Source organism: Dryobates pubescens, chromosome Z, assembly GCF_014839835.1.
Source record: "Dryobates pubescens isolate bDryPub1 chromosome Z, bDryPub1.pri, whole genome shotgun sequence".
Lineage (NCBI taxonomy): Eukaryota > Metazoa > Chordata > Aves > Piciformes > Picidae > Dryobates > Dryobates pubescens.
Window position 1 is genome coordinate 122,838,031 of NC_071657.1, and position 17,634 is coordinate 122,855,664.

General features: G+C 35.5%; 1 protein-coding gene across 6 annotated transcripts in view; it reads right to left on the minus strand.

The window, feature by feature from the left end:
* The window catches only part of FOXP2 (forkhead box P2), a 421,646-nt gene that overhangs the window by 109,144 nt on the left and 294,868 nt on the right, over window positions 1-17,634 (minus strand). For all 6 annotated transcript variants that reach the window (XM_054178909.1, XM_054178908.1, XM_054178907.1 and 3 more), the window contains one exon: window positions 16,252-16,341. In XM_054178909.1, coding sequence (XP_054034884.1) covers window positions 16,252-16,341 — 90 coding nt within the window. The remainder of the gene's footprint in view (window positions 1-16,251; window positions 16,342-17,634) is intronic.

Consider the following 17,634-nt stretch of genomic DNA (forward strand, 5'->3'; position numbering starts at 1 on the left):
ATTACATTAATATGAGTATTTGCATAATCTGCCTTCTACACCTGTTCTTAATTTGAAGCAGCTGCAGAACAAATCACATCACATAATCTGAATATGCCACTGAGTCACATAAACACACTAACCCTTCTCATCAAGTTTTTGTTTCGCTCTGTTTGCATGTTTGTTTTAAATTTACATGAACCCATGGGGAAAAAAAAAGCTTTTGGATTGGGTAATTTATATTCATCAGAGATAATACACAGAGGCTAACATGGTTTTGTTTGGGTTTTGGTTGTGGGAGTTTTTGGTGGTGGTTTTTTTTTTTTACTGTTACTGTAGCAATGAGCAACAACTAGATAAACAATGCATAGAAACTCAACATTTTATATCTTACTGCACTGCACCTGTATGTTAGAAATATTTGTAGTACAACAGAAATCTACCAATTAAATTCTTATGCAAAATAATAGGGAACGGTCACCACATATTTTTACTTATTTCCCATTTGAGTGCTTTTCACTATTTAGAAAACTCTGTGTTGACTGCTAACTCAAAATGACAGTTCACATTAATGAAACATTCTTCCTATGTGTATGCCACTCCTTTATACAAAAAAGAAATAAGTAATTTAATACACTGACTCTCTATGCTTTCTGCCTGTCATTAGGCCTCATTCTGTTAACCTCCTTCAAACCAAGAGGTATGAGGGAAAGTAACACATGTGGGAAATAGGTAAGTACATTGGACATGCCTGATACAGTGATGATGGTAAAGGACAACGTCAAGTGCAAAATGGTAAAACTAATGCTACTGCTGTCTTATTCAGTGAATGATCAGAGGCACAAGCACAGAACCCAACTCCCTTCTTCACATAGCCTCCACAAGAAAAATCCACTACACAGCCTGTGTGCTGTCTAAGGTGTCGTCCACAACCCCTAAACTGATGGTGTTACTAAAAGCAGAGGGGGGGTCTTCTGCACTTCTGAACAAAGATTTAGGACTGGATATCCTTTTGGCCTGGGACCCATGATCAAATACTGTGCTACATTTTAAATGCTTTGCATTGAAATGAAGTTCAGTTACAAACTGGAGGGCCAGGTTTGAACAACCCCACAACCATTCTGACACTGAATCATTGCCCCATCACAGTATCTTTGTAACATGGAATATCAGCTCCTCTGGCAGCTACCAAAAGGTGTATAAATATTTTTATACAAAAGAGAAAATAGGGGTAATATTTTATTTTCTGATTATTCTTTCAATGTAGCAAAAAGCATGGCATCAGCCTGAAGCTGTCACATCCACTGGATCTGGCATTGCTGTTCCAGTTCTTGCCTAACAGTACAAACAAGTGGGGATCCCAACTATCAGCAAAATTGGGAACTGCAGCACAGAAAAATGACCATCAGCCTGGGCATGATGTAGGATCACTGCAAGCTATCATCAGAAATTAAAAAGAGCAAATAATTAGTCAAATGACCGTGACAATTTTCTCTATTAAAACCAGGTATTTTTAACTTCATTGTAATACATCGTTTTCCTGTAGTAGCTTCTACAATCTGAAGCAGAGGCCACATTGAGTAACTCCTGGGAATCTTGTATTTTTAAACAGATGTCTGGCACTTCATAGTAGGTAATTTAGCAGGATTCTGGACTGGGAAATGTCTTCCTATTCATTTCTTGCACCAAATATTTAGCCTCTCTAGGCTTTAGTGAACTCCAGCCTCCCTTAGCGCTCTAGACTAAAAATAAATAAAACAAATTCTGTATTTTAACATTATTTTATAGGTTGACTGGATGAGATATGGCATCCGCCTTTGCTGAGCACAGTATAAAGCACAGTAAGAAGCATCCACAAAATTGAGTCAAATGACTCACAACCCCTCTGTGCTGATACAGCAGAAGAAAAGTGCAAGCATCCACTGTTTGCTGTACTCTTATCCAACCAGATAGACATTTCAACTAATAGTTATACCTCTAGATACCCTGTAACACAACTAAACATTCAGTTATATACATAGTACCTGGCTTGGGAACAAAAACCTCCTGATGTAGAAAACATTGATTCTGCTAAAGAACAAATAAGGAGTAAGAGCCTAAGATTTCATCAAATATATTTAAAAGTAATTCTACCAACACAATAGTGGGCAGAAGCTGGATAATATGTCCAACATATCAAAAATCTTTTAATGTTAACTGAAAAACCATAGTACATATAAAGCAAATGACATAGCATGATACATACATACACTAAATATGTCTACTCAATTTCTGTTACTCCTAAATGAAACATTTATTGTAATGTCATGAAAATTACTTTAAATTTAAAGAAAAGCTGCTATAGTATTGGTGAGAATGAAATTTTGCACACAGCATGAACAAAAATCACTGGAATGGATATAAAAATTAATTACAGAAAACTAATTACAGGAAAACTGAATACATAACTGTATGAACAACTATCTTCCTTTCCAGTAGATAGCTATGATCACAAAGACTTTGCAACCCATATATACATCTTGTAAAGTTAAAATTGTAGTAGTTAGAAAGAATGTCAAGGTTTCCTAAGCCTACATTAATAATGACTCAATGCAACTCATTGGTTTTGAGAAATTAAATACATTTTTGCTGTGATTTGGTTTTGTAAAACTTTAAAAATTAAATAAACATTCCCTCAAAACTGGGTCTGTGTTCTGTTACTTCTTCTCATGTTCTTTTAGCTCATATTGACTTAATTTTCTACAACTTTGTGATTTATCTTATTCCAGAACAGGACAATCAATAATTTAGACCTATTTGCATAGTATCATTTTATATAAGATGATTTAGGCTATGGCCAACATTAAAATTAAAATTAGCATTATACCTAACCTTAACACCATATAGCATAGTTGTTTTCACCAACTTAAGAGAAGATGATAGATGAATACACCAAGAATACAGAACTATCATTAAAAATTGTGGGTTTTCCCCCAAATGCTCCCATCATTTCTACATAAGACAGCTACACTTCTTCTTTTTACCAAATGTATCTTATTTGTATGGGAATTGAACACCTGAATTTTGGAATATCCTTTCTTATACAATGGGAGAGACATTGTAGTCTTGTACCTAGGAGCAGGAATTTAAAGACCTGGGTTTCACGGCCTGCATGGTCAAAGTAACATAGCTAGAAACTAACTGAAGAGCCACCAATGCAACTCAGGTACATCCTGTTTCTTTTGGAATGTGCCTTTCAGATCCCTTTTGGATCAGTTTCAGATCATAATACATCCAACATCTGTTTTACTTTGTGGTGCTAGAAAGTGACTAAGTAGCTTGAAACCACTTGAGGACCCAGATATTTCCCTTGAGCTTAATCAGATTAATGCAATCTTTCCACTACAATGTAGAGTAATTATGCCTAGGAAAATGCGTACTACATTATCCTGATTTCAGTGCTATGTCACAAAGAGAAGTATTTATTAAGAGGTTGGACCAGGAAACGTCAGGTATTTGTAGAGGTTTTAATCTTCAAAGCATGACTAAAAGTGTGAGTCCAATGGAACATGATTTGAAAGTTTGCTGGTGGACCCATACCTTTCTTTTGGAGGAAATTCAAGTTCACTTGGATGGGCAAAAAGCAAGTCTTCAGTATGAAAGTATTTTTCTAGATGTTGCTTGAAAATACAGAAGAATGGCTTACTAAATTAGACCAAATGATCATTTAGCCTACAGTGGAAAATACTCAGTGCCCAGAGAAGAATAAACAAGCACAGTGGTGTGTGGACATAGAGATGCTCTCCCAGGCCACTTTCCACATCCCATCAGTTTGGGCTTTAGACTATGAAAATGGAGAATTTGCATTTTGTATGGATCTTTTTTTTTAAACTTTATTACCTTGATTTCTGAGCCAATCTAAATTTTTAGCATCCTTAACATTTTGCAGCCCAGATCTGTTTCCAAATTTGGCTACATATTGCTTGGGGAAGAAAAAAAAAAAGAAAGTGCGTGTGTGTGTATATATCATCCTTTTAGCTTAATTTCAGGTATTTTTTTTTCTCCGTGAACTGCAAGGGAAGAATTAGATCCTGTGAACCCTTAGCACTTGTAACTGTAGCTAAAAGGCAACTCTGCAGCCATAAACCACAAAAGATGGACTAGAAGAGCTGGAGGGATGATAAAAGAGCAGAGATATCTTGGGATTTGTAAGGATCATATCTCCTTCTCCTTTACCCAATATTATTCAAAACTTGAGCCAATGGATTTTGGTATTCCCTGAACAGTGTAAATAATGTATACCTATACCTTGTGTTCACACAGTTGGGTATGAAATACACTCAAAGATGTATGAGTATAAACTTGCTGCCTGCTGTTTCAGTCCCACTTCAATGGGTATGTCAATGATGCATGTCTCTGTGTCTCTGCAGTTCTTTTTCTTTTCTTCTGCTCTGTTAGTGTTGCCAGAATGCAATGTATGCTCCCTGCAAATCTGATTCACATTGAAACTTTGTACAGTTATTAATACACAAAGACCCAAACCTTTAACAAAGAGATCTACAATAGTAGGAACAATAAAATATTAACAGTGTGAAATATAGAACTTTCATCTTAATAATGAGATCAATACTGGGGACATAATCTAAGATTACATTTTAAATTGAAATATTTAAAGTTTCTAAGTAACAGATTTTTGATCATGGACTGCTATTCAAGGCAAGAGTCTAGAACAGTATTTGTCAAAACCAACAGTTCCTCATTGCTTTTTTTGTAAGGGAGAAAGCACACTAATTATGATTCTATAAAGGATACCCTTCTTATGTAAATAACATTTTAGAGTAATAATTAATAATAACACTAACAATGTTGATATGTTAATTCTTCCAGAACTAAAACAGCAAGTGCCACTTCTTGTACCATTTTCATGGCACCATTCTAATAGTGCTATGCTAATAGCATTCTCAAGGAAAAAACAAACAAACAAACAAACAAACAAACAAACAACAAGGAAAATATAAAATGATCTGCCAGGTAAAACAAAGGTTTTCAAAATCTTTTTATAATTCCTGTTGACAGTTTCAAAAGGGAAAAAAACCCCACTTAAATAGCAAGGATTCTTCCATGAAACAAGATTCTGTTTATAAGTTCCTCCTACACTCTCTGACATTCACAGAGGCTTAATTGAGAAATAATTTCTGTGTAAATGCAGTGCATCAATGTCTCCAATACACTTGATGCTACCTTAACTACAAGAAGGGATCCAGTTCTGCTATCAATAAAAAAAAAAAAAAAAAAAGAAAAAAGGCTAAGTGATTCCATACATAGTAAAAGCCAAAATACAATAAATATTTTATATTGACAGTTCAAGGACTACATGTAATTGGCAGGTTTTACTATTTGAGTTTATCTCGACAACGTTACCAAAACCCAAGAGGGTTAGGAAATCAGTCTTAACAGCTATGGATGGGGTATTATCTCTGGGTGCATTTTAAGAACTTATTAATTATAACCATTGGAGCTGATACCATAGAACTTATGTTTATCAACTACAAATATTCTACACAAAGTTATAATTGTTTGTTTCTAGAGATCTTTCTGGAGTATTACAATACAAACTACACCACCCCAGTCAAATTATGATGGATAAATACTGACTCGAAGAACTTTGTACAAGTACTCCCTACCCAAAACAAATATTTTCCTAGACTAAACTATTTTGCAAGATGCTAAATTAATATGACTTTTCTCAATGTGGAAAAGAACCCGCCTCTCTTAATTTTGGCTCTGAAACTTAGGAGTTCACTTTCTACACTAGGCCCTAAAATGGCTATAATAATAATGACCTCATAAGTGGGCTGTTAGCCTAATTCAGTTTATTTTCAGGCACCATGAGACAATCACCTTTAAACTATAAATACTCTACAACATGAAAGTGGGTATTTTTACAAGATTTTTAAAAAAATAATAAATTCTGACTCTTATCTCAGTGAATTTATTGCTGAGAAAAGCAAATTAGTTATAGAATGAATGCCTTGCAATTAAAAATGCCCAAATTTATTACTTGTCTGTCTTATTGATAATACTGAACATTTACAACAATGGATAACTTATGAAGCCAATATATTTTTGTATCTAATAGCTTTAAAAAAATCCAGACTATATAAAAATATGTGAAGGTGTCCAGCTACTTAAAACTATGCTCACAGAAATCACTATCTTTGGTTGTAATATAACAAGTGAATATTAATGTATCCAAACTGGTCATATACTGAAAGTGAATTTAAATAGATAAAATATAATTAATTTAACATGTCATCAGTGTTTTGCAAAATGCCAAATACTATCTAGTTTTCAGTGTTTTCCATTCATGAAATGGATCAGAAATATACAGAAAATAAAGTTGACTTTTGAAAAAATAATCAACTGTCACATCATTTCTCTCTAGAGATATTCAAAACCTGCCCAGATGTGTTCCTCTGTGATCTGGTAAAGGTGGTCCTGCTCTGGCATGGGGGTTGGACTAGATGATCTTTCAAGGTCCCTCCCAACCCCTAACATTCTGCAATTCTGTGATTTCATGTACATGCCTTAATTTGAAGAAGGCATTGAAATCCTTTTAAATTGGTTCTGTAGATAATGTGGTAGGTTGGATGATAGGTTGGATGTGATGATCTTGAAGGTCTCTTCCAACCTGGTCTATTCTATTCTATTCTATTCTATTCTATTCTATTCTATTCTATTCTATTCTATTCTATTCTATTCTATTCTATTTCAATAACCAGCACACTATTCAAGCCGGCCAAGTTTTAAGTAGGCAGTGTGTGGGGGAGGTGGCTCGTCTTATGTTACTTCTACTAGAACAGTGTCCCAGAAGCTCTCTTTCATGTTTAACTTACCTACATATTTAAAACTGTTCTTAAGGAGTAAAAAATATGTTCCTTCCTTCCTACAGTTTGCTTTTTGAATCAAACTCCATAGAGCAATCTCAACATCTGTGCAGTCTGAATGAAAACTTCTTGGACTTGTATATCGTAAAAAATGCATATAGAATTTATACAGCCTCACTGTAGGTATATAGTAAATGAGCTAAGCTATCAGTCATAGTCAAAATGGTGAGACACCTGCATATCACATAAATTCAGGGCATCAGTACTAGAACCCTGAATCTTTCAATAGAACCTATAAAAAGCACATTTCTAATACACTAAAAAGGACCTGAAATTAGGTCAACTGCTTATCCCCACTATTCCAGATGAGATCATAAAGACACCTTTTAAAAATGGCATCAGTAGTTCCCTAGTTTTCTTAGAAATACCTTTTAAAATTAATTTAGGACTGTATGTTCTTTTTTTTCTCATCTCTTTCACTGTTTATTCAAAGTCGTAGAGCAACCAATACACTGAGCTTCTTTTTATCATGTTAAGTGATGGAGATAAGCTTAAGGAAGGAATTTTTCTAAGTTTTTAAATACATCACCTTGCCCTTTGGTGTACTTTCTAAAATGTATTAAAATTTACTTTCTAAATTACAGTCTCAAAAGATATCTACCTTTTAAAACAGCCATGCTCTCTTGTGAACCCTATTGTCCTATTTTCTTTCTCATGGGTGAAATATATGCCCCTGGGTGTTAAGGTAGTCTTGCAGTTAGGCAGTTTGCGTTCCTTATGCAGAGTATGGGTTCAAAACTCTCTAATCAAGAGATTTATTTCATATATACAAACATCAATAGCCATTCAACTATGAATTTGCATTATTATTTCCACTTCAGAGACTACATTGTCAAAATGAGGTGGTTTTTTTTCCCCCATGATATCCTAAACCGTTCTTAAAATAAAAACAAACACTTTTCTGTGAGTGACTTCACACCATATATTCTAGTGGGAAATCTTTTTCTTTTATTTGGTAATTTGATTATTCTTAAGCATCAAGCCCATAGCTATCTGTATACTAAATTACAGATGCATCAATTTGGAAATGGCACGAAGTTGATTTTAGTACCTTCTAACATGCTGGGTTATTGTACTGGTTATCCTCAATACCCAGTAAGCTGTCTTTTTTATCTGACTTTTAAGTATATTTCTTAAATAAATTGATTTACTGAGAACACAGTGGAAAATCTCATCTTCATTTATACTTCAGGTTCTTGGGAAAATCCTTGAAGCACATTGATGTTCTTGGCATGCCACACAGTTTCCTTTGTAAAGTATTATTGCTGCACAATTGCTTTTCAGAGCTTCACAAAATCAAGTAGTATAACACTGAATTAGTGTTTAGTAAATTATTCACCATTAACTTTATTTCACAACAACCTTACCTGTCTGTTTTAAGGAAGTTATATTAGAAGCATAAGAAGGCATAGAAAGACCTAGAACATTGAAGTGACAACTGCTGGACAACACCCGTCCTCAACAGGACGTTGAGCGAAAAAGGCTCCGCCGTATAATTGCTTTTTCAGCAGTATGCATGCTCACATGTTTTTTGTTGGGTTTTGGTTTTGTTTTTGTTATTAATGCAGTATTACTCTGTAATATTTATGCATGATCACCTGGATAACATTAACAGTTTTTAATACAATTTTACATATGTACAGCTGAAGTGAAGGTGAACTAAAATTAACACCTTCATTGATCTTGGCAAACATTCAGATTCCTGTTTAGCCTACTCACCCATCTCAGAAAAGTCCCCTTGCCTTGGTAAAACAGCTGGACAACTAGCACACTAACTACAAAATAATGTCCAATTACTAGAAAATTTCAATACAAGTATTTAATTCACAAAGTAGAATTAATCTGAAACAAAAAAAAGAATAAGTATGGGAAGTAATCTGCTCAAGAAACATCTCTAATGGATATGGACTTTCATGTGAAAAGTTGCATTTGCTACTATTGGCTGAAGATTCTTCAATATTTAGTCCCAAAACTTTGGTCTTGGTAGAAAATTTCCCTGACTTCTGTAATGTCTGATGCAATGAAAAACCTTCAGGAAAAAAAGAGACTTTCCTTAATAGTAATTTAACTAGACACAGTTTTAAAAAAATCTGCGCCCATTTAGAGCATTCACAGAATATTTTGTTCACTTGTTTTTCCTGCTTTGCTGATTTCTAAATCAATGTACACTAATGTGTTTTTCAAATTCAAGAGTATCAGGAGAGCCTTGCTTGAGTGGTGTGATCCTAAACTGGCATAATTAGGGCCCTGCCTGGGAGCAGACCCTTTAATAGAGCTGCACACTGAGTGGGGAACCATTCACACATTCCCTCTCAGCTCTTCACAAGCTTTTTCTGGGCAATGAGCCAGCTAGTAAGAGAATCAGGCTGATTCAACCTGTTGCAAGAGCCTGGAGAAGTGGCTTGAGGGAATCTACACCTCCCAGAATTGCAGAGGAACTACTCACATGCCTGAAGAGGTGTAATTGTGAACATGTATGCTGACTGCACCGCGAGGGTTTACAGGGGAACACTCTCTCTGGAGGTTTGCCTTTCTGAATCTGAGAGAAGAGCTGGAACGCGTGTGCTCTCCCCTCTCCTCCCAGTTCTCTAGAAGTACCACAATCAACAGGAAATAAAGGGAGAAAGGAAAGACATGATTGTGATGTGACAATTCCCTGACCATCACAGTAATGGAGTGACATGTCAGACTGCTGCACAGACATATGTCTAATATTAAAATGCTTCCTGAAAGCCCTGATCACATAGTATTCCTAATTAGTATACTGCATATGCGATACCTGTAAACAGCACTTGCATAATACTTCTTTGCTCTGCCTCCAAAATATTTTATAATACTGCAACATTATTTTCAGGATAAAGATGTGATCTCTGCACCAGCAATCAGTTGTTGTTTGTTTTGTGCTTTTTTTCCTCTCAGATACAGATGAAGCCATCAGGGAAAAATTTCCATTAGAAGGCTGCTAGTAAACATTTTTCTACATGTTACAAAGATCGTAGGTACCTGAATATGGCAATTATCTCCTTTATTAATAAGTGGTAATACCTCAAGGTGATTGATAGGTATTTTAAATTAAGAAATGAGACCATACTAACTATTGCCACTTTATAGATGTTTTTTAACAAAAATAGATGTTTTTTAATACTTTAAGTTTTCAAAAGTATAAAGTGACTTAAAGCAAATTTCTTGAAAGATTTTACACCAAAATGCCACATGATGCAAAACACAGAAAAAGAAATTGGCAAAGACATGTCATAAGCTCTTGAAGCAGACTTGTATCTATATAAACATGGACTTGTCAATTAGTTTGTTATACAGATGCTTTCAATGTAAATAGAAAATAAAATAAAAGAAAAGAATAGAATAGAATAGAATAGAATAGAATAGAATAGAATAGAATAGAATAGACCAGACCAGGTTGGAAGAGACCTTCATGATCATCGTGTCCAACCAATTATCCAACACCACCTAATCAACTAAATCATACAATCAAGCACCCTATCAAGTCTCCTCCTAAACATCTCCAATGATGATGACTCCACCACCTCCCCAGGCAGCCCATTCCAAGGGGCAATCGCTCTCTCTGTGTAGAATTTCTTCCTTACCTCCAGCCTAAACCTCTCCGGGACAGCTTGAGACTGTGTCCTCTTGTTCTGGTGCTGGTTGCCTGGGAGAAGAGACCAGCCTCCGCCTGTCTACAACCTCCCTTCAGGTAGTTGAAGAGAGCAATAAGGTCTCCCCTGAGCCTCTTCCTCTCCAGGCTAAGCAACCCCAGCTCCCCCAGCCTCTCCTCACAGGGCTTGTGCTCCAAACCCCTCACCAGCTTTGTTGCCCTTCTCTGGGCACATTCCAACAAGTCAACATCCCTCTTGAACGGAGGGGCCCAGAACTGGACACAGTACTCAAGGTGTGGCCTAACCAGTGCAGTGTACAGTGGCAGAATGACCTCCCTGCTCCTGCTGGACACACTGTTCTTGAAAGATATCCTTTTTTTTTTTTTTTTTCTTTATAGCTGTACTTATCCCTTTACCCCAAACTGAACTCCAGTTTTCTACACTACTAAAGTTGTGGCTATTTCTTCTTTCTTTCCCATCACACCTTACCTAAAAAGTAACTCCTTGCCTTTTCCCCATCTCTTGGGTTAGCCTCATCTTTAGACTGGGTATCACACTGATGCAAATTTCTGCATGTTGGAAGATAACTGCATGTTCCTCATAACAGATTTACAAGGGAAAATGGGACTTGCGGTTTTCTATCAGCTATCGTCCAAATTTCATTTACCCCAAGCCTCAATGTCTGCTTCTATGTAGGCCACACATTTCCTCTAGAATTATACTTGAGAGGAAAAAAGCCTGTTTATCACTCCTTTCCTTTTTCACTAGATATTAGGCATTTGCATCTTTCTGAATCAGTGCTTTCTAGCAAATCCCCATACCTCCTATGCTTAGCAGCTCACATTAGATAAATAGGAATATGCAACACCCAATTTTTTAGACCACTTAGATTTGTTTCTATTTTTGCAGAATGTAACCTGAAGAAAACTCCAGGTTGCATCCATAACATATTTTTCTTTTTTATACTGCTTTTACTTCTAAACTGGGAATTTCATTACTGACGTTACGCGTGCACCATTGTAGTCAGTGTGTGTTTAAGTCAGATGATATCATTTGAAAGCAGTTGCTTTTTCTTCTTTTCCCCCACATTCTCAGTTTCTTATCTCTCATCAGCTCCTTATGTATGTTTTAAAAAGTAACTAAAAGTTACAATATTAATGATATATTTGCTTATTTATTATGTGCAATGAATTTTAAATTCAGATCCATGTGAAGATCCAAAGGGAGATGACCAAACTAGGAGAGAGTAAAGCAAGGAGAGCAGTTTAAAAGGGACTATGAATATATTTTCATGCTAAATTTTTGCATTTTGCATGTCTTTAAAGAAAGTGTCTCTTCTGCTACTATGCACTAATGCAATAAATATTAAGTAATTAAACTTAAAAGTATACTTACTTTTCCCATATTTTAACAAATCATTACACTTCAGTGAAGTACTCATGCTAAATAAACAATGCTTACCTTAACAACTCAACAGTCCATACAGCATGATATTTATACAACAGGCTTGGTACACACTGAGCTTAACCCTTTGATTCCAGGAGTCATGATTTTCTGACATGCCATCCTCATACAGCACATATTAGTACAAATGTTAATACAACAAATCTGACATGAAGGGAAAAGCAACTAACCAGTTCATTGCAGGTATATTAACTTCTGGGATTGAAGATAATTATATCTTTATTCTAATCGAGATAAAGTTCAAGGTCTGACTTTATGAACATAAACCACTTCTTGAGAGATATTACAGGGAATATAAATAGCTAGGCTCTTCACACCTCTCAGAGCAAACAAAATTACAACTAGCTGTTCAAATCACTGGTCTATGCAGACAACAATAATGATTTAAGTGTAACAGGAATAAAGCTCAGGCTAGACGACACAAGGTTTTTCAGTGGCCATAAGGACACTCCTTTCACTCCTGTGACTTTCTGTCACAGGAGAATGATCTACAAGTTCTTAGAGGCAAAGTGACATTTTCCCTGTCATGCTTACTGTGGAAGTGTGATGGTAGGGTCTGAAATCCATGAAAGTAATCAGCTCACCTCACTATGGATTAACAGAATCACAGCTTCTCCAGAAAAAAAGTATGTTCTGAAACAAAAATCAGTACTACAGAAATCTTAACCTTACTACTGCAGTATGTTTTCCTAGATGCATAGTATGAAAGTAAATGCTATTATCTCATCATATGCAGGTCAACATTATCCTCAACTCTCAGCACAGACCCTCCTTAACTATTCTGCAATATGCCATTAATCAATGTATGTACCAATTGGATCCATTCAATTGGTGCACCAGTAAAATGAATGGCATATATAAACATGTTTCAAATACATTTATTCGGATATCTATATATGAAAGTAAAATCACTACTACAATTGGTACTCAAGCTTGTCAGATGGGATGTTTTTCTCCTTCTATTTTGCATAAGACATGCTAATGGTTATGCCATCTGCAGTCTGAAACCTAGAAAAATGTAAATCAGAAAGTAATAGTAGATCAAGACAGGCGTCTATCTAAACCTGCAATTTTTGCAGATATTCTATTAACTCACAATCTAAATATAAACCTAATACCCCTGAAAACATGGGATAACTACTATATAAAGGTAACTTTTGCATTAAGAACTAAACCAAAAATATTTTCCAACACAACATGCCTCTTTTACAACAAATCATGTAGCTCACAGTAAATTTAAAAAGGTTTTTCATGAGAAGGATACAACAGACACTCAAATTCTTCTAGGAACCCAGTGGTTCTCTAAACCTATCCCCTCTGTAAAGCACAGCAGAACATGATGACTTACCCAACACCCTGTTTTTGCAATGTTGAAGACACAAATTTGAAGGTTTCTTCAATAACTTTTCAACTTGTTGATTAGCTAGTAGGTGCTGTAAGTCACTAAAATACTAAAATACTTGACTCATTATGGAATAACAGGGAGAACATATATAAAAACACTATACATTGCTTTCCCCCAAATATCCATCAAATACTAAAAGTTGGCCACTAAAAACTAATACAGGTCTTTCCTTCTTTGGTGTATGGAACAATAGACTAGTTTACATCAAAACAGGGACCACATGCAAGAGGCTTACCTAATACCTGAACTCGCCTGCAGCTGTGCATGCTAGCTTTAAAAGTTTTATTAGGATTTTACTAGATTTATAAATCAGTTCTAACATATCTCCAGTTGCCAGAAATTAGTAAATTGCTCTGAAATTGGAGGGAATTAGAAATAAACTCATATTAAAGTATTTTAAAATATTGAGAGAGGTCTGTTTCCTTAACCACAAGCACAAGTAGAAGTATTTTTCTCTTATAAACCTCAAATTGCTTACACACATCTAGCAATTCCTACTGCTAGGAGATTTTGGCTAAAGTCACTACTAAACTTGGCAAAATAAAATAATAATACTATGCAATTTTATGACCCATATTACAGTATTTGGTCAAACAGGCATCACGATACTCAGAATGTGAATTTCCACTACATAATGAACAGCTCTGTAGTAACAGTAAACGACAGAAATAGAAAAGCTCCAAGGACCCATTTTCAAAACCTTTATACATCCTTTTCACTAAAGAAGAAAATTTAAATGGAGTTTGTGCTCATACCTGCATTTACACAGTATTTGATAAATAAACTAAAGTCTGGGAGTAAATTCCATTTTCCTCCCACTTACAAATGAACTAAATGAAGTGTCCATGCCTAATAAGAGGCATTATGCACATACTGATCATGGGAGAAGTTGGAAATATAAGCAATAATCTTGGCTTTAGGGAGCATGTAATAATTTTGAAAAGAAAATTATTTGCTTTATTTTCTTCATCCTGTCTCACAAATGTGAATCAAGAGGCACTGACACTTCCTGGCAAACATGTAATGCAGGACATATCTAAGGCAAACCATTCATGGCATTTGAAAGGCATCACACCAGCAGAAGACTCTCTCTCCTCTCCTCATCCTCTGGGTTATGTGTATGATTGTGTGCAAACAGGGGCTTCTCTTCTTCCACGGATGCCTACCACAAATAGTGTGTGCTCACACCTCTTCAGCCTTGAAAAGTAGGTTTATGAATGGGTAGAGAATGTGAAGAGAGAAGTCAGTAGCTCCTGACCTGCTCCAGTCTACAAGTTGGAGGGTTAAAGGAAGTTAATGTCACTGGGAAACATACCAGAAAAATATCACTTTCTTTACCTTTGAGAAATATGTCCTTATTACCTGGTGCTGGTCAGTTTAGAGAAAGAATATGGAGCTAGACGGACCTTACACACTCCCTAGTACAGCCCATATATATGTATATCAAATCTTTCAGAATGAGCAGCTGGCAAAACAAACTACTTTCACACTGTTCATTAAATCAATCATCTCCCCAATTCAACCCTTCAAGATATCAATTCCATTGCTAAAAACTTGAAAAGAACTTGTCATTCATAAGCTGCTGCCTTTGTGACTACTGCTCTTGCATGTTTTCAGCCTAGATGATATTCCATAAAACACAAAGTCAAGAGTGAGGAGTAGAAAGTTGAGATGGTGACAGGATTCCTGTATCTCTGAGCTGGACTACAACTACAGCATGGCGGGGTGCCAACTTGACATGTTTTCTCTATTTTATCCATTTTCTTTAGTAATTTTTATATGTTTCTGTTTGATTCTGAGCACAGAAATACAACTTTAAAACTATATTTCAAGAGAAGTATTGTGGATGTCCAACATCGCTCCATGAAGTTTCAAAAAGAAAAGGAGACAATGTGAATTACACACAAAAATTGCCCAAGTGATCACATTTCACAACATTTCACTGGTGGAGGAAAAAATAAATTCTGGTGCCTTGGGTTCTCCATTATGCATGACAAAAACTGCAAATGAAATAAAACCACCGTAATCTGTCAGAAAATGGGGGAAGACTCACCCAGAAAAATACCTGTGAGGAAAAGAATGGTAGTAGCTATACTTTTTTATTTCCTGAACTGAATAAGACTATCTCTCATGCATATCTTTTGTCTCCAACAGACTGTAATTCAGCAGTTAAATGCTTGTATTTGGTCTATATACAATGGCAGAATCAGGGTTGTCAGCAGAATACAACTTCATATGGAACTTTGAATTAGAATAGTGAACTAAAACCTAAAAACATCCCAAAACAAGACACCACTTTCCAAGAATAAAGTTCCATATATATAGCTTTACCAATAATGCATTTAAAATAATTATTCAAAACCAGAACTATTCACCCAAACACAATCTGAATCCCAGCAGCATCCCAGTGTGAAACTCTGAGAGATGTTTTTCTGAAATGGCAGAAGCAGCTCTTTCACATTTTCATGCAGTTGTGTTGGTAATTTCTGAACACTTCTCTGCCACTTAGATGTAGTACCAATGAGGTTTGTTTTTTCTGGATAGTTTTTAACTCTTAGTCTTAACACAGTCATTTTTACAATTTAATCCATATATAGGCAACATGCCTATAAAAAAAAAATTCATACCATAGCTACTGAACCCAGACATAATCTTAGACCTCTCAAGCACCTATGGCCACAAAAGGATTATGTAACTTAAAGTGAATTTTCTCTGTGAATGATAAGTCAGCATCATGCAAGCCTCTAATCTGCTGTATGTAAACGTGCACATACATAGCCATCTACACACATACGCCACACGTGAGCAAGCACAGCGCTCTTGTCTTACAGTAAGGCCCCAAAAGCAGGGGTACTTTACTAACCTGCAGTGGTCTCTGTTTATCACTGCCCTTAGGAGATTTCAGTCCGCTTGTCTGTTGCTGTAAAAGCAGCTGCCTTGCTGCCTGGAGTGCCTAAAAGTGAAAAAAAAAAAAAAGGTAAATAATTTCCACCAGTTCCTAGAAAGAGATGAGTTATTCATTGCTGATGCTAGGTAGAAGTCCAAGTGAACAAATATAATCTCCTATTTGATCTGCATTTGTCAGGTTTCAGACTTTAGTTTGTTCCTTACTTAAAATATTAAACAAAATTATAATCTGAAAGCAGATATACAGGACTTCACTAGAATTTATGGATGTACATGAAATCCTGCAGGAAATAAAGTTAATTTGTTTGAAGTGCTTGAAGAGGAAAAATCATAAACTGCATCAATAGCCTCATTTCCACAAGGAACTTGTCTTTGAGTGTTCAACTAAAATGCCCACTCCCTTGCAAATTATCATTTAATTTGCATTTTCATATTACAATTTTGAAGCAAAAGCAAGTAGACTTCAAGTGTTACCGGAAGCTGTAATTAAATTTGACAAATCAACATCAGATTATCATGAAAGTGAATTAATAAGGATATTCACTGAAGATTAAAAACACTTTTTGTACTTACAATTCAAGGAGAAACCTCTCCTTTGACAAAAAAATGCCAAACAAAAATGAGAAGTTTTCATTTGCATTCTTAGAAAAATCAGAGAACAAAGAAATTACTACTCAACCAACCAGATCAGGCTCAGGAATGACAGTATCCCAGTCAAAATAGAAAATGTTTTCATTTATTTTATGTTGTCATTCCAACTCAACAAACTAGAGTTAAACGTATGAAATGGAAACAAACATTCCACTTACCCAAAGAAGGCTAACTTAAATTATTTTCCCCCATACAATTATTTTTAAAATAACAAGTGTTATAAGGTGGTATTTATTAAGAAATTTAAAAAAATAAAATCACAATTCAAACCATTTCCACAGTAATTACTCTTTGTTGGTTTTTTTCCCCTTAAAAAATCTGTTCAATACAGGAGCAGTTACAGCTCTAAAATGCATCACGCTATTATCTGTTATTAAAACATTCTGTAGATGGAACATGATCTAACGAATGCCATTTGATCAATGTTCTCCAAAATAGTAAGGATTCTCAACTGATAAAGAAAGGTACAATTTTGATTAGACTCAAATGAGGTGGTTTTTAAGATAGTTTCTAGTATCCATGACAACAGTTGCTTTGACAAGATGTGCATATGGCATTACACTGCCAGCTGGTGTGAACAATGTTTGAACTACTGCATTGAGATGCTCAGCAAACAGAAAAAGTTGCCACGTCTTAACCCTCAGGGAAGGCAGTCATCCCCTGATCAATTATGAAAAGACAGAGAGAG